This window comes from Euprymna scolopes, chromosome 34 (genome assembly GCF_053919585.1).
Source record: "Euprymna scolopes isolate OS-2025 chromosome 34, ASM5391958v1, whole genome shotgun sequence".
Lineage (NCBI taxonomy): Eukaryota > Metazoa > Mollusca > Cephalopoda > Sepiida > Sepiolidae > Euprymna > Euprymna scolopes.
Genome location: NC_136515.1, coordinates 27,776,834 through 27,795,503, shown reverse-complemented (window position 1 = coordinate 27,795,503; position 18,670 = coordinate 27,776,834). Strand labels below are relative to the sequence as shown.

General features: G+C 32.5%; 1 protein-coding gene across 2 annotated transcripts in view; it reads left to right on the top strand.

Annotated features, from left to right (window-relative positions):
• The window catches only part of LOC145259146 (motile sperm domain-containing protein 2-like), a 185,227-nt gene that overhangs the window by 155,801 nt on the left and 10,756 nt on the right, over positions 1 to 18,670 (top strand). For both annotated transcript variants that reach the window (XM_080116848.1, XM_080116849.1), the window contains 3 exons: positions 1,595 to 1,665; positions 14,596 to 14,695; positions 18,443 to 18,539. In XM_080116848.1, coding sequence (XP_079972974.1) covers positions 1,595 to 1,665; positions 14,596 to 14,695; positions 18,443 to 18,539 — 268 coding nt within the window. The remainder of the gene's footprint in view (positions 1 to 1,594; positions 1,666 to 14,595; positions 14,696 to 18,442; positions 18,540 to 18,670) is intronic.

The window sequence follows — 18,670 nt, the reverse complement described above, 5'->3', positions numbered from 1 at the left end:
TCAAATAAAGTGTTGTTGGCCATTGCTTTTGGTGGTAGAGAAGGTTTCTGGTATTTATTGAAGGAAACTAGTTTAGTCTTGGCGGCATTGAATGTGACCATCCATTTTTGTCCCCATTCCACTACAGATCGGAGGTCATCCTTTAGTGTTTCTGCCATTTCTTTAGATATGTGTTCATTTGTTTTCCTGTCATGCCTGTTATAGAGTGTGGTGTCATCGGCATATATACCCATCTCAGAGGCAATTTTGTCGGGGAGGTCATTTATGAATATTAGGAACAACAGAGGTCCGCATTTATATCATATTGTTTAGATGTATGACCGTCGAGGACAACCTGGATTTTTCTCTTATCTAAGAAGGATTTAATTATGTTTAGTATTCTACCAGTGATACTGTATGATCTAATTTTCCTGAGGAGACCTTCATGCCATACCCTGTCAAAAGCCTTAGATATATCTAGAGCTACCGCTCTGCCCTCCCCGGCTTTGTTAAGTGAGTGGTATATGCATTCAGAGATTACAGTGAGGATGTCTGCTGTGGAACGGGCTTGTCTAAATTCATATTGTTGGTCAGTCAGAAGTTTAGCATCTGTAAGGTGATGGACTAGAGCATGGTTAATTATGGACTCAAATATTTTGGAAAAAAGTGGGAGGAGGCTAATGGGGCGATAATTTAATGGGTCCGTTCTTTCTCCATAATTCTTGAATACTGGTACCACAAAAGCAGTTTTCCAACAGCCCGGAAAGGAAGATTCATTAAGGCATTTGTTGTATAGTTTGGAGAGAACTGGAGTTACTTCAAACTTTTTTTTTTTTAAATTCGATTTTGGGGAACATATTGATAATGAGGTCAAGTTTTCAGGATTTCTTAGTTCATATATTGTCTACCTGCAGTGCAAACTATAGCCAGATCTGGAGATATGGGTTTCAAAATTCCATATTTCTGGATGATTTGGCACGGAATGACCCATATGATGAGGTTAGCTTTTGAGTGTTCCTACAATTTGATGTGATTCTAAATATCCAGGACAGATGTATGAAAAAGATGATTTGACAGAAGTGGGTGCATATCAAATATGATGGATTGTCAAAAAAATAATAATAAAATTGTTGATTGGAACTGCAGAAAATTAGGAAAAACTCCTCGATGCATGTGGCAGGAAATTCTTATCTTGAACTTGGAATTTTGAACTGAAGCCTTTCTTTAATTCATGTGGGTAGATTGTTCTAATTCTGTCATCCATGACTTAATGGAAGTGTTAATTATAATTAATTATTGAATCTAAAAGACTGATTATTAATAACACACTTAACAGTTATGCCATGTGGTAGTATGAATTTTAGGAGCCATTATTTTAAAACCGTTTATCATTCAAATGATATAAATGCATGTAAAATAGATCATAAATGACATGATGATGATGATGATGATGCATCTAAAAATATTTGCTTGTTTATTTTCTAATTTGTTCAATTATTTTGTTTTTGTTATCATGAATATCATGTTGCATTTTGTAATGAGGTTATCTTCAATTTTTATTTTGTATGTTACTGCTATTCTTTTTTTCATTATTTATCACCATTATCATGTGCAGGCATTGGGTCCCCTTGACAAACGGAACAACACCAAAGATAACTGTTTTCGATCTAGACTTCTCCAAATTCGGTGAGTTTTCTTTATATATATATATATATATATATATATATATATATAGTAATTTATAAAATATATATGGCGATTAAGCTACACTGAATATTCCACGTTTCATCCAACTATAGGATTCGTCAGGCTTATGCGTATATATATATATACACACACATGTTTGGTGATTAAATTTAAAATTCTGAAAAAACAACATATAGACACATATATTCGAATTAAGAATTTATTATTTGATGAAAGGAATATATAGAAGGGGTTATGTTAATTTCCTTAATCCATGGATTTTCAATAATGGCTCATATCATCAGAGGAAATGAAATGCGGTTAGCAAAATGTTCAGGTGTGAATGGATGCTTATTTTGCTTTTCAGCACAATTGTTGAAAATAGTTTTTTGAGTGGTTGTTGATAATTATATGGAAAAAATTATAGGAAAAGAGAAGTTGATACAATATGAGTAGGCCATTATCGGAAGGAGTACAATGTTCTTCGGGTTATAAATCCAGGTGGGCAGAAAATAGGTCCAGGGGAGAAGGTAATATTCCCATATAGCAAAATGAATTGCTCCTTATTGATTTTTCGAAAGGTATACGGGGCAGCCGTATTCGTTGGTGCGTTGAGTGTGTGTTGGTTGATGTAGTCCAAAAGCTTTCTCGGTGTTGACAAAATGTATCCGATGTTGGGTGGATATACCGTTCTATTGTAATTATCCCCGTGAGTAATAGAATTTGAGCATTGAATTATGTATGCAATGGACCTCGAAATCAATAGTATGGGTAGCAAAATAATTCGGGAGATGATATTCAGAGTGGTGCATTGGACGATTAGCTTCTGGTGTGGGAGAGTGGGGTGAAGTAGAGAGGGTAAAGAGAGAGGTGGGGAGGGTTAAAAATGGGCGAGCATACAGGTGCTTAATGGAATTTTCACTGTGGGGGGGGGATTTGTATTTTAGTATTCTTTAAAAGGGTTGACCTCTTGATTTTAAGTCCAAATGGGAAATGGATATTTTTGTGATTTTCAATGGGGGTGTGCGTGATATAGGGTAGGTGTGCTGTTTTTGCTGTGTGGATGGATGAGCGGGTGAGGTGGAGATAGAGACGAGTCATGGTGTGAAATTTTGGAATGCTTGGAGGGTTACTTATTTAAGTGAGTTTAAGGTTGGGTTCTTTTAATTTTGAGTGTATATTTAAAGGTAACTTGATTAACTGAGATACAGTTAGTTCAATACGCTTGTTGTCGTAGTGGAGTCTGGTTTAATTAAGTTTATTTAACATTTATTTAAAATGTATATATTTCTGTTTGGAGGCGATCTATAGATGAGTTTATTTTGCTGTTCGTTGGGTTGGAATCGAAGTTTGAGTGAGTGGTTTATATACTGTGGTTAATTAGCTATTTTTATAATGGGGAGATTTGATTTAAATGCAGGGCTGGGTGTGGGGTTGCCCAAACTTGGTTGAATTTAACTATTCATATAATAATTACCTGTATATCTATCTGTCAAACCTAAACATGTGCAGATATAAGCACATATATACCCACATACACACATACACACAGTATACACATACGCACAAACACTGATCCATACCATGCATACATAAATACAGACTTATATATACACGTATCCTTATACTAATGCGCATGTGTACTCAATTACATATATACACATCATAATGCATACACGCAAGCACACATATTAGAAAAGGGAACTACTTATATAGCCGGGCGTGCATGCATGCGCTTGTACTCGAGTGTACAGCTGCGCCCTTATGCTCCTTCCGATAATGGCCTACCCAGGTTGTATCAACTTCTCTTTTCCTATAATTTTTTCCATATAATTATCAACAACCACTCAAAAAACTATTTTCAATAATTGTGCTGAAAAGCAAAATAAGCATCCATTCACACCTGAACATTTTGCTAACCGCATTTCATTTCCTCTGATGATATGAGCCATTATTGAAAATCCATGGATTAAGGAAATTAACATAGCCCCTTCTATATATTCCTTTCGTCAAACAATAAATTCTTAATTCGAATATATGTGTCTATATGTTGTTTTTCAGAATTTCAAATATAACCACCAAACTTATATATTACTCTATTCTTAAATATTGAGCTTTTCCTTTTTGGCTAGGATCACCTTGAAAGTATTACTTCAAATATCAGGACTTTTGATCTGAATTCTATCAGTGTCTTATCTCGCTTATATATACAGATTTAAAAAAAAATAATATTCTACATTCATTGGCAAATATAAAAAGCAAAACCATTTTTATTTTTACTTTCATGTGTAATAGTTAACATTAGTGATTGAGAATTTCTGGTGATCTCCTCCTATCTCAGGAGAGATTGGATGTCCTCTGAAATGATCTCCGTTCAATGAAAAACTTATACTGAAGTAAGACTTGTACAATCTCTAACTGTATCTCTCCTGGCCCAGCATTGCTAATGGCAGGGAGAAACAGAAGATGCCTAAAAGCAATGCTGGGATAGACAGAAAAACTGCTATTATTTTAGAGTTTTCCTTTTCCAAGATGAGTTATCCTACTAAGGTGTGAGTTTAGTCTATGCTACTATTTCACCCAAAGCTAGGTGGGGGGTGTAGTCATACCTTGCTCAAATATATTAGAGAAATTCACTTTACCTAAGCTTTCACCTCTGGTACCTCACTCATCCATCCAAGTACTGATAACGACTAATGTTGCCAATCAGAACCAGTGTTTTAAAAATGAAACTGTCAGAAAACTTAAGAAAAAAATTTAAATATTTATTTTTTAAATTTGATATTTATTTTAATTTTTTAGTTACATGGTCACTTTTTACATTTTTCTTTTTGTATTTCAAGCTATGTTAATTTTTTTTTAATGTTTTTACTGAATTATTTGTTAAATAGGATTTTAACAGTTAAATTTAATAATTATAATATTGTTGGATTGGATCAAATTGATTTAAAACTATAAATAATATTTTTCCCAGTAATAGTATTTTAATCCATATTTATAAAATTATTGAGTACTAGCAGACTACCTGGTGTTGCCCAGACATAAAATACACTTAAATATGATATTTTAATTTATGTAAATTTCATATTTATTATTATAGAGCCAATTCTCTATTATTATATTGTACCCAATATATAGTAGAGGCTACCCGGCATGCCCAGGTTGTAAAATATGGCTAAATATGATATTTATGCAGATTTTGTTTTTATTATTATAGTCGGTTCTCTCTCGATTATTAAATGCTACCCAATGTATAGTAGTGATGTCAATAGTTAAAAATGACTTGTGCCATCCAAAAGTGTATAGTGCTCCATGTCCATAAAAAGTTTAAAAAATAATTTTGTTTAACTTATAAATGTACATTTGTGCATGCATAGAAGAGCGTTTTAAGTTGACTTACATCTGGCAAATTCCAATGTTTTAACATTCTGAGCCCTTAGCAGCTGTTTTTACCAATTAAAAATTAAAGCAAATTTGTTTCACAGCCCCAAACTCCCTATATATATATATATATATATATATATATATATATATATATATATATATATATATATTGTGTATATTTAGGCAGCATTTTCTCATTTAGACAAATATTATTGAATAGCACGGAATTATTCTGTTTTACAATTTTCTTTTTTATCTTCTCCGATCTCCGAATAGTCCTTTTTGTGTTTTTCTCGAAATTGTATATGTTGGATCCATAATCGCGAGCGCTTTCGACAGAAGTACTTCTATCATCCTCCGGTATATTGTAGAAATAAACGTAGGGATTGATTTTTAATTTACTTATATATATATATATATATATATATATATATATATATATTTTCCTAGTCACGTGGTAATTTGTTAGAAGTGGCAAAAAAATCTTCGGAAGAACTTATGCAGATTCTACAAGTAATTAAAATCGATAATACAATCACAGCTTCTTTAGATGTTGAAAATCTATTTACAAATATACCAGTGAACGAAACCATTGAAATTATCATAAAGGACATATATAACAATCCGACCCTTCCTCCACTTAAAATGAGTTCAATAATCTTAAAAAAATTATTAGTAATGTGTACAACCAAAGTCCCATTCTTTGATCATCTGGGAAATATATATACACAGGTGGATGGCGTGGCAATGGGTTCCATATTGGGACCAACATTTAGTAATTTTTATATGGCTGATCTAGAAAACAAGGTATTTAATTTAATAGAGAAACCTTCTATTTATGTTCGATATGTAGACGATATACTAATTCTTGTCAATAACACAGAGGAAATAGAATATTTAAAGGATATCTATTAGAATAATTCAGTTCTTAACTTTACATATGAATTAAGTACTAATCATAAAATCTCGTTTTTAGACGTTCTCATTGACTCTAGTAGCGATGAATTTATCACCTCCGTTTTTAAAAAACCTACATCCGTCAATTCCTGTATTTTAAATTTTAAGTGAATGTCCATTCTGCTATAAAACGAATATAATAAGGAATCTTATACACAGTGCAAAGGTGATTTCTTCCAGCAAAAAAATATTCTTTAATGAATTAAAAAATATAAAACAAGTGTTAGTAAATAATCAATTCCCTAACTCTCTTGTAGGTAAAGAAATAAAATTAGCCATTAGCAATTTGAATCAAATTAGTAATATTCAAGAAAATTATCAACCTGTTAATATATATTACCGTAATCAGTTACGCAAAAACTCCAAAATTGATGAGAGTATTCTTAAAAATATAATCCGTAGATATGTGGCTCCCAAAAATAATAAAAAAATAAAATTTATTATATATTATAAAAAAATACAGACAGCCTTGTAATGAAAAACAACATTTCGCAAACAAATGACCTGTTGGAAAGGACCAATGTAGTTTACAAATTTAGCTGCCCAATAGGAGAGTGTATCTCCAATATTAGTAGCTACATTGGATCGACAACTAACACATTGTCGCGAAGATTGACTCTCCACCTCTCTGACTCTAGCTCCATATCACAACATTTGAAGGGACATGGCTGCCAACATTCGGAATTTCAAAGAATTATGGTAGAAAATACAAGAGTATTGCAGAGTGAGAGAAATGTAAATAGGCTAAGAATACTCAAAGCATTGTACATTAAAACAAAGAAGCCTCAAATAAATAATATTAATTATGAGTGCAGCTGGAACATTTTGAAATGTTTGGGATAAATGTTTTATAATGTATATATGTGTTTGTATATATAAATCTGTTTAATATATATAAAAAAAAAAAGAAAAAAAGTCCACCCACTTGTAACAAATTACCACGTGACTAGGAAAAAAAAAATATAAGTAAATTAAAAAACAATCCCTACATTTATTTCTGCAATATGCCGGAGGATGATAGAAGTACTTCTGTCGAAAGCGCTTGCGATTATGGATCCAACATATACAATTTCGAGAAAAACACAAAAAGGACTATTCGGAGATTGGAGAAGATAAAAAAGAAAATCGTAAAACAGAATAATTCTGTGCTATTCAATAATATTTGTCTATATATAAGTTTAGACCAAAAATTGATAGGAATTTGGTAGAGACCATTGCTCACACAAACAGACAAGGTCACTTACATATATTACTTATATATAACTTCCGATACTCTCAATCTTTTAATACATGATGAATTGCTAAGAATTTGAAAGGTGGAAATGATTTCTATTTAACAGTTTAAATGTTTTAAAATTTTTTTATAGATTTTGAAATATCACAAAGAATTTAATTTTTTTAAAAACTATTAACAAAACTTTAAAATGGAATGCATTCTGATAGCTTTAATTTCTTAAAATAAAAAAAATGATTTTTTAACATTTTATGTTATTGTATTTATGACTTCAATGTTTTGATTAGTCTATACTCCTATAAATCTGTTTTTTTTTGTGTGTATTGATATTCATATTAAAAGCCCTTTTTTCTGTTGATTAAAAAAGAAAATACAACTTTCTTATATACATGGTTCTAGAATTGCATTCACTAGCAAAAGGTTCAGCTAATTACATATTCTTTTAAACATTCATTTTAATTCCCGATTAGTTTTTTCGTTTTTCTTATGGGATAATCATCTTTAGTTAACTATTACGTGTAATTATATTCATGCAGATTATCCTACATGATTTATGCTTGCATAAAAAATTTATAGTAACCACAAAATTGTTTCCATATATATATTTATGTATACATGATTTATGCTTGCATAAAAAATTTATAGTAAACACAAAATTGTTTCCATATTTATGTATACATGGATATTTTTGTTTAAAAAATTTTGCCTACCAAACTCCTAGAGATTTTGGTCTACAGGCATGAAACTTCATATATAAGGTATTTGAATCCATGCAAAACTTTATATTTGGATTTTAGTCTGGAAAAAGCTGTATAAAAGTGTAAAAATAAAAAAATAAAATGAAATTTGCCAGGTGAAGGTCGAATGACAGCATTACAAATATGCATGCATAACGTAATAGCTATTGGTCCATGTTTTAATTTTTAGCTTTGCAGCAAACATGTCTTCACTGGTCAGTCAACGGCAGAAGAAAAAATAAATTGTAAGCTAAACGTTTTGGTTTTGATTCTCGGTGGTGGTGCACGAATCATATTTTATTTATTTATTTTTTTAACTTTTTAAATCATTACTATATATTGGGTCCTATATAATAATAAACACAAAATCTGCATTATTTAAGCATATTTTATGACCAGACAATGCCAGATGCCCTGCTAGCAGTAAATAAAAAAAAATGTATTATTATCCAAATTATGTCGACATGATATTCGATGCATGTCTAGAATTCCACTAATATTAAAAAAGCAAAAATAAAGAAAAATCTATATGATGTATGTACTCGTGATGAAACAAAAATAGCATATTTTAAAAATCATGTAAATTGATTCAGTAGTTTTATTTTTAAATAAGAAAATAAATTTTATGAGTAACCAAAGAGTGAGAGCTTTATCTGCCATTTTGAAAACAATCTAAAAAAGGAGGAGATAACTCAGCAATAATTAAAACTTGTGAGATTTATGTTGTAATGCTTATGAATTCCCATTAATTGCTTAAAAATGATTTTCTTTATAAAAATAAAACTACTTGATCAATTTACGTTAATTTTGGAATATGATTTTTTTTTTGTCATAGATACATACATCATACAGATTTTTCTTTACTTTTAATAATGTTATAAAATCTGTAATAGTGATGATAAATTCTGGACAAGAACCGAATAATTATGTTAATATAATATTAATGTTAATAATATGAAAATATTTTATGTTAATTTTCATTGTAAAAAATATCAGTATGATTAACCTCTAAATATATTAATTTTATCTAATTTTGAACTAAAATTTATGAAACAGTTTTTTTTTTAATAATGATTGAAGTTAGTTCCTATTTGCTTGCACATGAGGGCAAATTTTTTTTTTTTTTCATTATTATCTTATAATAGATATGTAGTTGCCTGGGATGATAACTAGGTACATCCAAAGGGTCTCTTGATGTTCGTTTTTACAAGTGGCTATTTCTCATCCAATGTTTCGTATGCATTGTGAAAAGCTAAAAAAGTCAATTTTCGTTTGTTATTGTTGTTCGGTGTTATTGATAATATAATGGAACAATCAGCTACAAGTTATTTATGAAAAAATGCTTAATCTGAGCCAGTTAATATAAAACGTTTTTAAATAATTATCTAAAAATAAAAATCATTTTAAATTGGAGGAGTTATCTATCTTACAAAGAAAATTTACCTAAACTTATATTAAAACTTACCTTACAAATAAAATTTTATTTCTTTTTCTTTATAAGTTTAAAAATATGTAAACAAATAAAAATTAAAATTAGTTCAATGAATTCCCAGACAATGCTAGGTAGGCACTGTTAATGTAGACATTGGTTACCTCCCTTGCTTGTGGTGATATAAATAGGAGTCGGCCATCTTGGTTTGGTCAGTTCGTTCGTACAGTTTAGACAGACTACAAGTGTCTCAACAAATGGTGTGTGCGACAAAAAAAAAAAAAAAAAAAAAAAAAAAAAATTTTTTTTTTTTGTACAGCTTGTCTGTAGCACTAGACAGATCGGATATCGGATATGGCAACTTCGAACAAACAACCTCCATTGTTGGAGGGGGAGGATGTTTACGAGAACTGGAAACAAGACGTTGAAATGTGGTCGTTGTTCACGGATCTTTCTGAGGAAAAAAAAGGGCCAGCAGTGTTTTTGACGCTACCACCGAATATTAGAGAATGTGTACGTGAATTGCCAACAAGTGACATCGGCGGACGAGATGGCTTGAAGATCTTAATAAAGAAACTGGATGACATATATTTAAAGGATGAACACACGCGCGCTTACATGACTTTTAAGGAATTTTACACTTATAAAAGACCGTCAGGTACCAGTATAAATGACTTTCTTGTTCGTTATGAGTTTTTGTACCAAAGATTAAAAAAATTCTACATTATTCTACCGGAAGGAGTGCAAGCTTTTCTTGTTTTGAACGCGGTTAACATATCGGAAGAGAACGAAAAATTAGCGCGGACAACGTGTTCTGTTTTGACGTATCAAAACATGAAGGAATCGATAAAGAAAGTATTTGGTGACATTTATCGTGATGAAAATGTACCGGCAGTGAAATCAGAGCCCGAAATCGTCAACTATAATTATTCTAAACCGGGTAACAACAAAAGGCGTTTTCGTCGAGGACAATCTAATCCATGTGACCGAAGTGGAAACGTGTTGTTGTGTTACAAATGTCAGTCTCCGAACCATCTAATTAGAGAGTGTCCTAGAAATACGCCCAGGTTTACGGAAGCGACAGAACAAATACACATTACGTTGTTCATTCAAGAAAATATTTATTTGAACAGTACAAATGAAAAAATCTCAAATCTTGTAAAGGAAACATTTGGAATGGCAGTCTTGGATTCTGCTTGTACTCGCACACTGGCTGGCGAAGTGTGGCTTGATGTTTATTTGGATACTTTAAATGAAAGTGACCTGCAACTAGTGAAGTATACGAACTCAGACCGGAGTTTTTGTTTTGGTGATGGAGTGGCTGTCACAGCAATTAAAGTTGCTAAATTTCCGGTTACACTCGGAGGTATAAGAGTTTATATCGAAGCAGATATTGTGAAAAACGACTTGCCTCTTCTATTAAGTCACAAATCAATGAAGACAGCAGGAATAATGCTAGATTTCCGGAAAGATATGTGCTGGATTTTTGATAAATGTATTGAACTAAAGACCACAACTTCAGGGCACTATTGTCTCCCCTTAACAAATAAGTTGTTGGATCATAGTGGTACTAAGAACATTGTATTACATGTTCAGAATTTTGGTCAGTGTTCTTTCACAGAAAAAAAAAAAAAGCAGAAAAACTTCATCGACAGTTTGCTCATGCCTCGAAGGAAAAACTTGTTTCCTTGGTTAAAAAAAGTGGCAAATTCAATGACAAGGAATTTATAAAGGCGATTGAGGAGGTTTGTGAAAACTGTCAAATTTGCCTTAGATTTAAAAAAGCTCCACTGCGACCGGTTGTGGGATTGCCTCTTGGCAATAGATTTAATCACACAGTTTGCATGGATTTGAAAGAGTTCATCCACAATGAGGTGTGGATACTACATCTCATTGATGCCGCTACCAGGTATTCAGCGGCAACATTGATCAAAACAAAGAAGAAGGAGGAGATCATCAAAAACATCTTTATGATGTGGATTACCTATTTCGGATCTCCTGTTCGTTTTCTGAGTGATAATGGGGGTGAATTCAACAACGAACACTATAGACAGATGAATGAAAAACTCAACATAGAGACCTGTACTACTGCCGCAGAAAGTCCATTCAGCAACGGTACTGTAGAACGTCATAATTTGATAGTTGCTGAGGCAATGAAAAAAACAATTGACGATGAGAAGTGTGAACCTGAAATTGCCTTGGCATGGGCTATTTGTGCAAAAAATGCCCTCCTCAATTACTCTGGACACAGTCCAAATGAACTTGTATTCGGTTTCAATGTAAATACACCCTCAATTCTGACAGACCAGTTACCTGCTATGGAGTCCTCTACTACAAGTGACATGGTGAGAAAAAATTTAAATGCTCTCCATAGTGCAAGGAGAAACTTTTTGGAAGCTGAGTCCAGTGAGAGAATTAGGAGAGCTCTCAGGTCTAATGTCAGAACTTATGCTGATGAAGATTATGCTACCGGAGACCAAATCTATTATCGGAGGCAGGGTTTTAAAGGATGGCGTGGTCCAGCAAAAGTGTTAGGCAGAGAAGGCCAGTTTGTCTTAATCAGACATGGCGGAGCATTTTATAGGATGCATCCGTGCCAATTGATGAAAGTGAATAAAAACAACGAAAAAAGAACAAAAAAAGCTGAAATGCTGGGAAACACTACAGAAGGGAAGAATGAATACCTTTCAGTTGAGGAGGAGGAGTTGCAGAATCAAGTGGTAGAAAGTGAAGATATAGACAGAGAAGAAGTTGTTGATAGTTCTACCAGTTTAAGGGATAAGACTGAAAAACCTGGCCGAAATAAGACCATAACTTATAAAATAAATGGAAGTGAGGAGTGGAAGAAAGGAAAGGTTATGTCAGTACAGCCTAAATCAACTGGCAAATATAGTCATTGGATCAATATAGAACCTGAGGATGAAAACGAGGATCAAGTTTGTATCAACTGGAATCATATTGATCATTGGAGAGAAGTGCCCCAATATACTGAACAGGAAAATGTAGTCCTGCTCACCGCTGAACAAGAGCAGTCGAAAGCTGTAATGGATGCCAAGCATAAAGAAATAAAAAACATGAACACCTATGAAGTATTTGAATGTGTGCCATACACAGGTCAAAAAACAATATCCACAAGATGGGTGATTACTGAAAAATTCAAGGATAATCAGAAAACAATGAAAGCTCGCCTTGTAGCACGAGGCTATGAAGAAAATAGTAATCTGAAAACGGACTCCCCAACATGTAGCCGTGAAGCTATGCGAATGGTCATGCTAACCGCATCAATAAAGAATTGGATGCTGCAGACCATAGATTTTACCTCAGCCTTTTTGCAAGGTGGTATTTTAGAGAGAGATGTGTACCTGAGGCCACCATCTGATGTTTGTCCTAAATCTCAAGTGTGGAAATTAAAAAGATGCATCTATGGATTGAATGATGCTCCACGGGCATGGTACAAGAGAGTTACTCAGGCTTTGATTGAATTAAAAGGAGTAGCGCTTATGATAATGCATTGTTTTTGTGGCATGATATTAAAGGAAATTTGACTGGAATTCTTGCTATGCACGTGGATGATTTTGTTTTCTGTGGAAACACAGAGTTTGAAAGGGATGTGATTGCAACATTGAAAGAAAAATTTAAGGTGGGATGTCATGAAAGTGGAACATTCAAATATGTTGGACTGAATGTTAATCAACAGGAAAATGGGATCACTGTAGAACAAGATCTACATGTATATGTATCTTCCATATCTCCAATAGAAATAAGCAAAGGGAGGATACTGAGGAAAAATGATGAACTGAATGAAGAAGAAAAGCATGAGTTGAAGAGACTTGCAGGTCAGATGATGTGGGTTTCAACTCAAACACGCCCTGATATAGCTTTTGATGTGTGTAAAATGAGCAACACTGGAAAGCATCCCAAAGTAAAAGCCTTATTTGAGGCGAATAAAGCCTTATCAAAATTGAAATCCAAGAAGGGTTCTATAACATTTCCAAAATTGGGAAAGCCCTCAGATTTACACATTTTGTGTTATACTGATGCCTCTTATGCCAGTCTGGAAGATGGATCTTCACAGGGTGGTTTTGTTGTCTTTATTGGAGGAAGTACTGACAAAATGGCCCCCATGTGTTGGGCGTCAAAGAAATTGGACAGAGTGACAAAAAGCCCATTGGCCTCAGAGACTCTTGCTCTGAATGAGGGAGCTGATGCTGGTGTTTTGACTGCGGTTATGATACAAGAGGTATTTCAGTTATCTAAATTGCCAGACGTTCTCTGCAAGACAGATAATGCATCACTTGTGGAGACATTGAATTCCAACAATCTGGTAAGCGATCGACGATTGAGAATAGATGTAGCAAGGCTGAAGGAAATGAAGAGTAGAGGGGAGATACAGATAGAATGGATCAAGGGTTGTGATCAGGTCTCTGATTGTTTGACCAAGGCAGGAGCTTCGTCTGAGCTTCTAAGGGACTTGTTAAATCAGAAATAAATTATTCACTTGAGGACAGCAGCAATGTTAATGTAGACATTGGTTACCTCCCTTGCTTGTGGTGATATAAATAGGAGTCGGCCATCTTGGTTTGGTCAGTTCGTTCGTACAGTTTAGACAGACTACAAGTGTCTCAACAGGCACAACTAATTTAAAAGAAGTTCTTGAAAGATGTGATACAAAACCATATTTCTTTTTTTGATCCATCTTAGTGTCATTTGCTATTTGCATTTTCATTGCTATTTAATTTTCAGTTCTTCTCCAGAATTTCCACTATATAAAAAAGAAAGAAAAACAAAGAAAAATCCATATGATATGTGTATCTATGACGAGACGAAAATATATTCCAAAACTCACGTAAATTGAGTCAGTAGTTTTATTTTTAACAACAAAATATCTTATGAGGAGAGACTGTCTTGCATGTCATTTTGGAACTCGAGTAACAAAGCAAGATAACTAGATAACTCAGCAATAATTCATACTTGCTAGATTTATGTTGTAATGCCTACAGATTCCCATTAATCACTTAACAATGAATTTCTTTATAAAAATAAAACTATTTGATCGATTTACGTAATTCTTGGAGTATGCCATTTTTGTTTCATCATGGCTATGTACATCATACAGATCTTCCTTATTTTTTGTCTTTTAATATAGAGCGAATTTTGGATAAGAACCTGACTTTTAATTTCTTTTGCAGACCGGCTGAAGAATTGTCCTTTCAAGTTGAAGACAATGTCAAAGAGATTTTCAGCACGATCAGCCTATCAAATACACTTAATAACCCAGTTGCATACAAGGTAAAATCAATGTCCACCTTCCTTTTTAGTCTTAATATAATTAATGCCATTTAAAGTGTAATCATCTCATGTTTTTTGTCAGTATTGAATTCTGTAATGATGTTATAAATTCTCAAATAGTGTTATAAATTCTGTAATGGTGTTATAAATTCTCAAATACTGTTATAAATTCTGTAATGATGTTATAAATTCTGTAATGGTGTTATAAGTTCTGTAATGGTGTTATAAGTTCTGTAATGGTGTTTGTTATAAATTCTGTAATAGTGTTATAAATTCTGTAATGATATTATAAATTCTCAAATAGTGTTATAAATTCTGTAATGGTGTTATAAATTCTGTAATGGTGTTATAAATTCTGTACTGATGTTATAAATTCTGTAATGGTGTTATAAATTCTGTAATGGTGTTATAAATTCTGTAAGGGTATTATAAATTCTGTAAGGGTATTATAAATTGTGGTGATTGAGATGAAAATTTACTAACTTCAAATGATGTTTCACTTGACATTGGTTATGAAAAATGTGTATACTTTTAGAGTTGTGCGTTTTTGTAAACATTAGTTTTGTTTACATGTGTGCAAACTGTCCTGTTTTAAAAGCCAATATATGAGGCAAATGGATAAATGGGGCACATGAGCAGGCGAAAGAATTGTGCACATACAAGTGTGTTTTTAGAAGTTAGTATTGTTTTAGTGTTGTTTTCAGCAAGAGTTTCTATCGAATTTTAAATTTTCATAGAGACCTTATTGTGCACAAGGGATTTTTTCTGTTTCTTATATAATGTGATGCTATTGATGCCCCCTCCCTCTAAAATGTTAGGAATTAAGAAAAAAAAGAGGGGAAATAAGTTTATTAGGAGAACAAAAGTTTAGGAGGTAAATTTAATAGAAAACACAATGAGGAGGAAGTTGTTCAAGGAACACAAAGGAAAGCTGAAATAGGATTGTTAATCAAAATGTGACTGAGACAAAAATCAGACATAACGCATCAATATATTTAGTTTACGGACAGTTTTACTTTGAATTTTGCAGATAGTTTATGAAATTTAGGGACAGTTTACAGACTGTATTGGGTTGAAGACAATTTGCTGTTAGGAACAGTTGAATGTAGGTTGTGACTCTTAGATGAGCTGACATCAACTGATGAACACAGCTTCAACAGAATACTAAAATATGATTGTCAGTGTTAAAACAATTGTTTTCCACATGCACTCAAAGCTCAGCTGATATTGATGGAATGTGTTGGAGTTTGTATTTTTCTTGTTTTGTATTTTTATACTTCTGAGACACTGAGAGATACTGACACAGCCACAATAGAAGATGAAAGGGAAGAAATCTATCATACACAGTGTTAAGATCGGTGATTATTGTTGCGTGGGTTTTGCACAATAAATCAACTTGTACTCGCAATTAAGCGTCCTTTGAGAATACAAAGCTTGTACATGGGAAATCTTTAATTTAGAAAAACATTCTGGAATTGGTTTTGCAAACTTTAATGATTTAGCTAACGATTGTAAACTTTAATGATTTAGCTAACGAGTGCAAACTTTAATGATTTAGCTAACGAGTTCAAACTTTAATGATTTAGCTAACGAGTGCAAACTTTAATGATTTAGCTAACAAGTGCAAACTTTAATGATTTAGCTAACGATTGCAAACTTTAATGATTAGCTAACGATTGCAAACTTTAAAGATTTAGCTAACGATTGCAAACTTTAAAGATTTAGCTAACGATTGCAAACTTTAATGATTTAGCTAACGATTGCAAACTTTAATGATTTAGCTAACGATTGCAAACTTTAATGATTTATCTAACGATTGCAAACTTTAATGATTTATCTAACGATTGCAAACTTTAATGATTTATCTAACGATTGCAAACTTTAATGATTTAGCTAACGATTGCAAACTTTAATGATTTAGCTAACGATTGCAAACTTTAATGATTCAGCTAACGAGTGCAATTTTGACAAACATGTTTTCCCCAGCTCACATGATGTCAAAGTTGGTATTATCATACCAGGCACCATTTGATGTGACCTTGAATTATGATTGGTTGATTGGCTTTTATAACACATCATTCCCTTTTACTTTTATTTTCTTTCAGACAAAAGACGAAAATTACAAAAAATTTACTTTATATGTTATGAATTTTTATATGGAATATACTTCCCTTAGAAAGTTTATATCACTGTTTCTTTCTGATTTCAACTAAGTTTCAAAAATCCCACAAAAACATTCATTAGAATTGTAATTTTATCGACTGTTACCAACATAATTCAGAGTGTGTTTTCTAAATGTAAAAGTTGTTCTAGACCCATGGTACAATAAATATAAATGCTATGTAATAATATACAAAGGGCAAACATTTGTGTGTATATTCAGCTCAAACTTAAAATATATACAACAAACACCCATAAAGTTTTTTTTTTAATTTTTTTATCAGTGTAACCCAGGATATATAATATTTAAAATTTAAAGAAAAAATTCATTATTTAGGAGTCAAATAGTCATTTGTATCATTTAATGTTATCAAGATGCACATGCATCTTTTAATGTTATGTCGTCTATTTTCCAGCTACCAACTAAAAGGAAGTATGCTTTTTTATAGTTATTTCTCTTATGTTGACTCAAGGTGTGTGTGTGTGTGTGTCCAAAGAGAGGAATGAGCTGAGTGAAGAAGTGGGTAGGAAAGAGAATGTGATAGAAGTTACGTTACACAATGCTGGGTAGCTCTGCTAGTCTACTGACAATCTTCTGGCGGTTGAAAATTCAATCCTCAGTATAGGCAATAGTAAGAATACAATTAAAAATTACATAAAATTTGAATTTTGAACTGACAGAACAAGAGCAAGCTACCTCTTATAAGAAATAAAGGATTTCATACAGATTCCCAAGAACAAGAAGCACCTGAAAAAAGTTGTAGTTTACGTCAAACAAATGTTGCGAAAATATCTACTATTATTTCTTGTTTTAATGCATTTATTGCTGTCAGATAACTTATAACAGAACAGTTATTACACTTTGATTCTTATCTGAAAGCAAGGTAGTTCCAATAATTTTTTGATCATGTTTAACATTATATTCAATTGTGGAACAATTCATTTTAAAATAAAGTTTAACTTAATTTTGCTAGCAAGTGAGATTAGATAATAATTACTTTTGTGTATTTCACCTTTGGTGATGATGTAACGTTTTTAATAACAAAATAAAGTTTTTATATATACATGCGGGGTGGCGGGGTGTTTATAAATGTTTCTGCTTCTTTTCATGAGACATTTGCTGAGAATTTCTGTATATGTTTTTATTTAGAGAGATACTAGTTATTTATGTCTTAAACTTAATCGGCAAAGGCTATAGGTAACATTCACTGAGATTATCAGTTTTCTACATCATTGGCTGTTTTTCATTTGTTTGGCTTCCACAAAGAGACTAATCTGAACACCTTAGTTTTCTTTCCGCTCAAAAACGTGATGTCATTCTTCATCATCTCCCTTGCCTCAACTTTACATTACCCACGTTTCATTTAACCCGGGGAACGATTCTGTTTTACTAATCTAAGTTATCATGCACTCAGTGTGCTCCTTGTCAAAATTCATAGAAGCTAATTTAATCGTCTAATATCTAACAATAGGACAATCCCATTTTCTATTGATGTAGAGTGGAAGGTGAAGACGTACATAAAAAGGTACATATCATACAGATGAATTGATGCTCATAACTTTCTATCATTTTTTTTTCATTCCTAGGTAAAAACAACCTCACCAGAAAAGTTTCGCGTTCGTCCAAGTGGAGGTCTGGTGATGCCCGGTTCACCTGTCATTGTCTTTGTGCATATCCAGCCAGGTTTGTTGATTTTCCCAAACTCTTAGGTCCTTGTCCAGAATCCCCCATATCATAAAACAAAAATAAAAATCTGTATGGTGTATAGAACTGTTAAAAAACGAAAATATCATTCCAGAAATTACATAGATTGA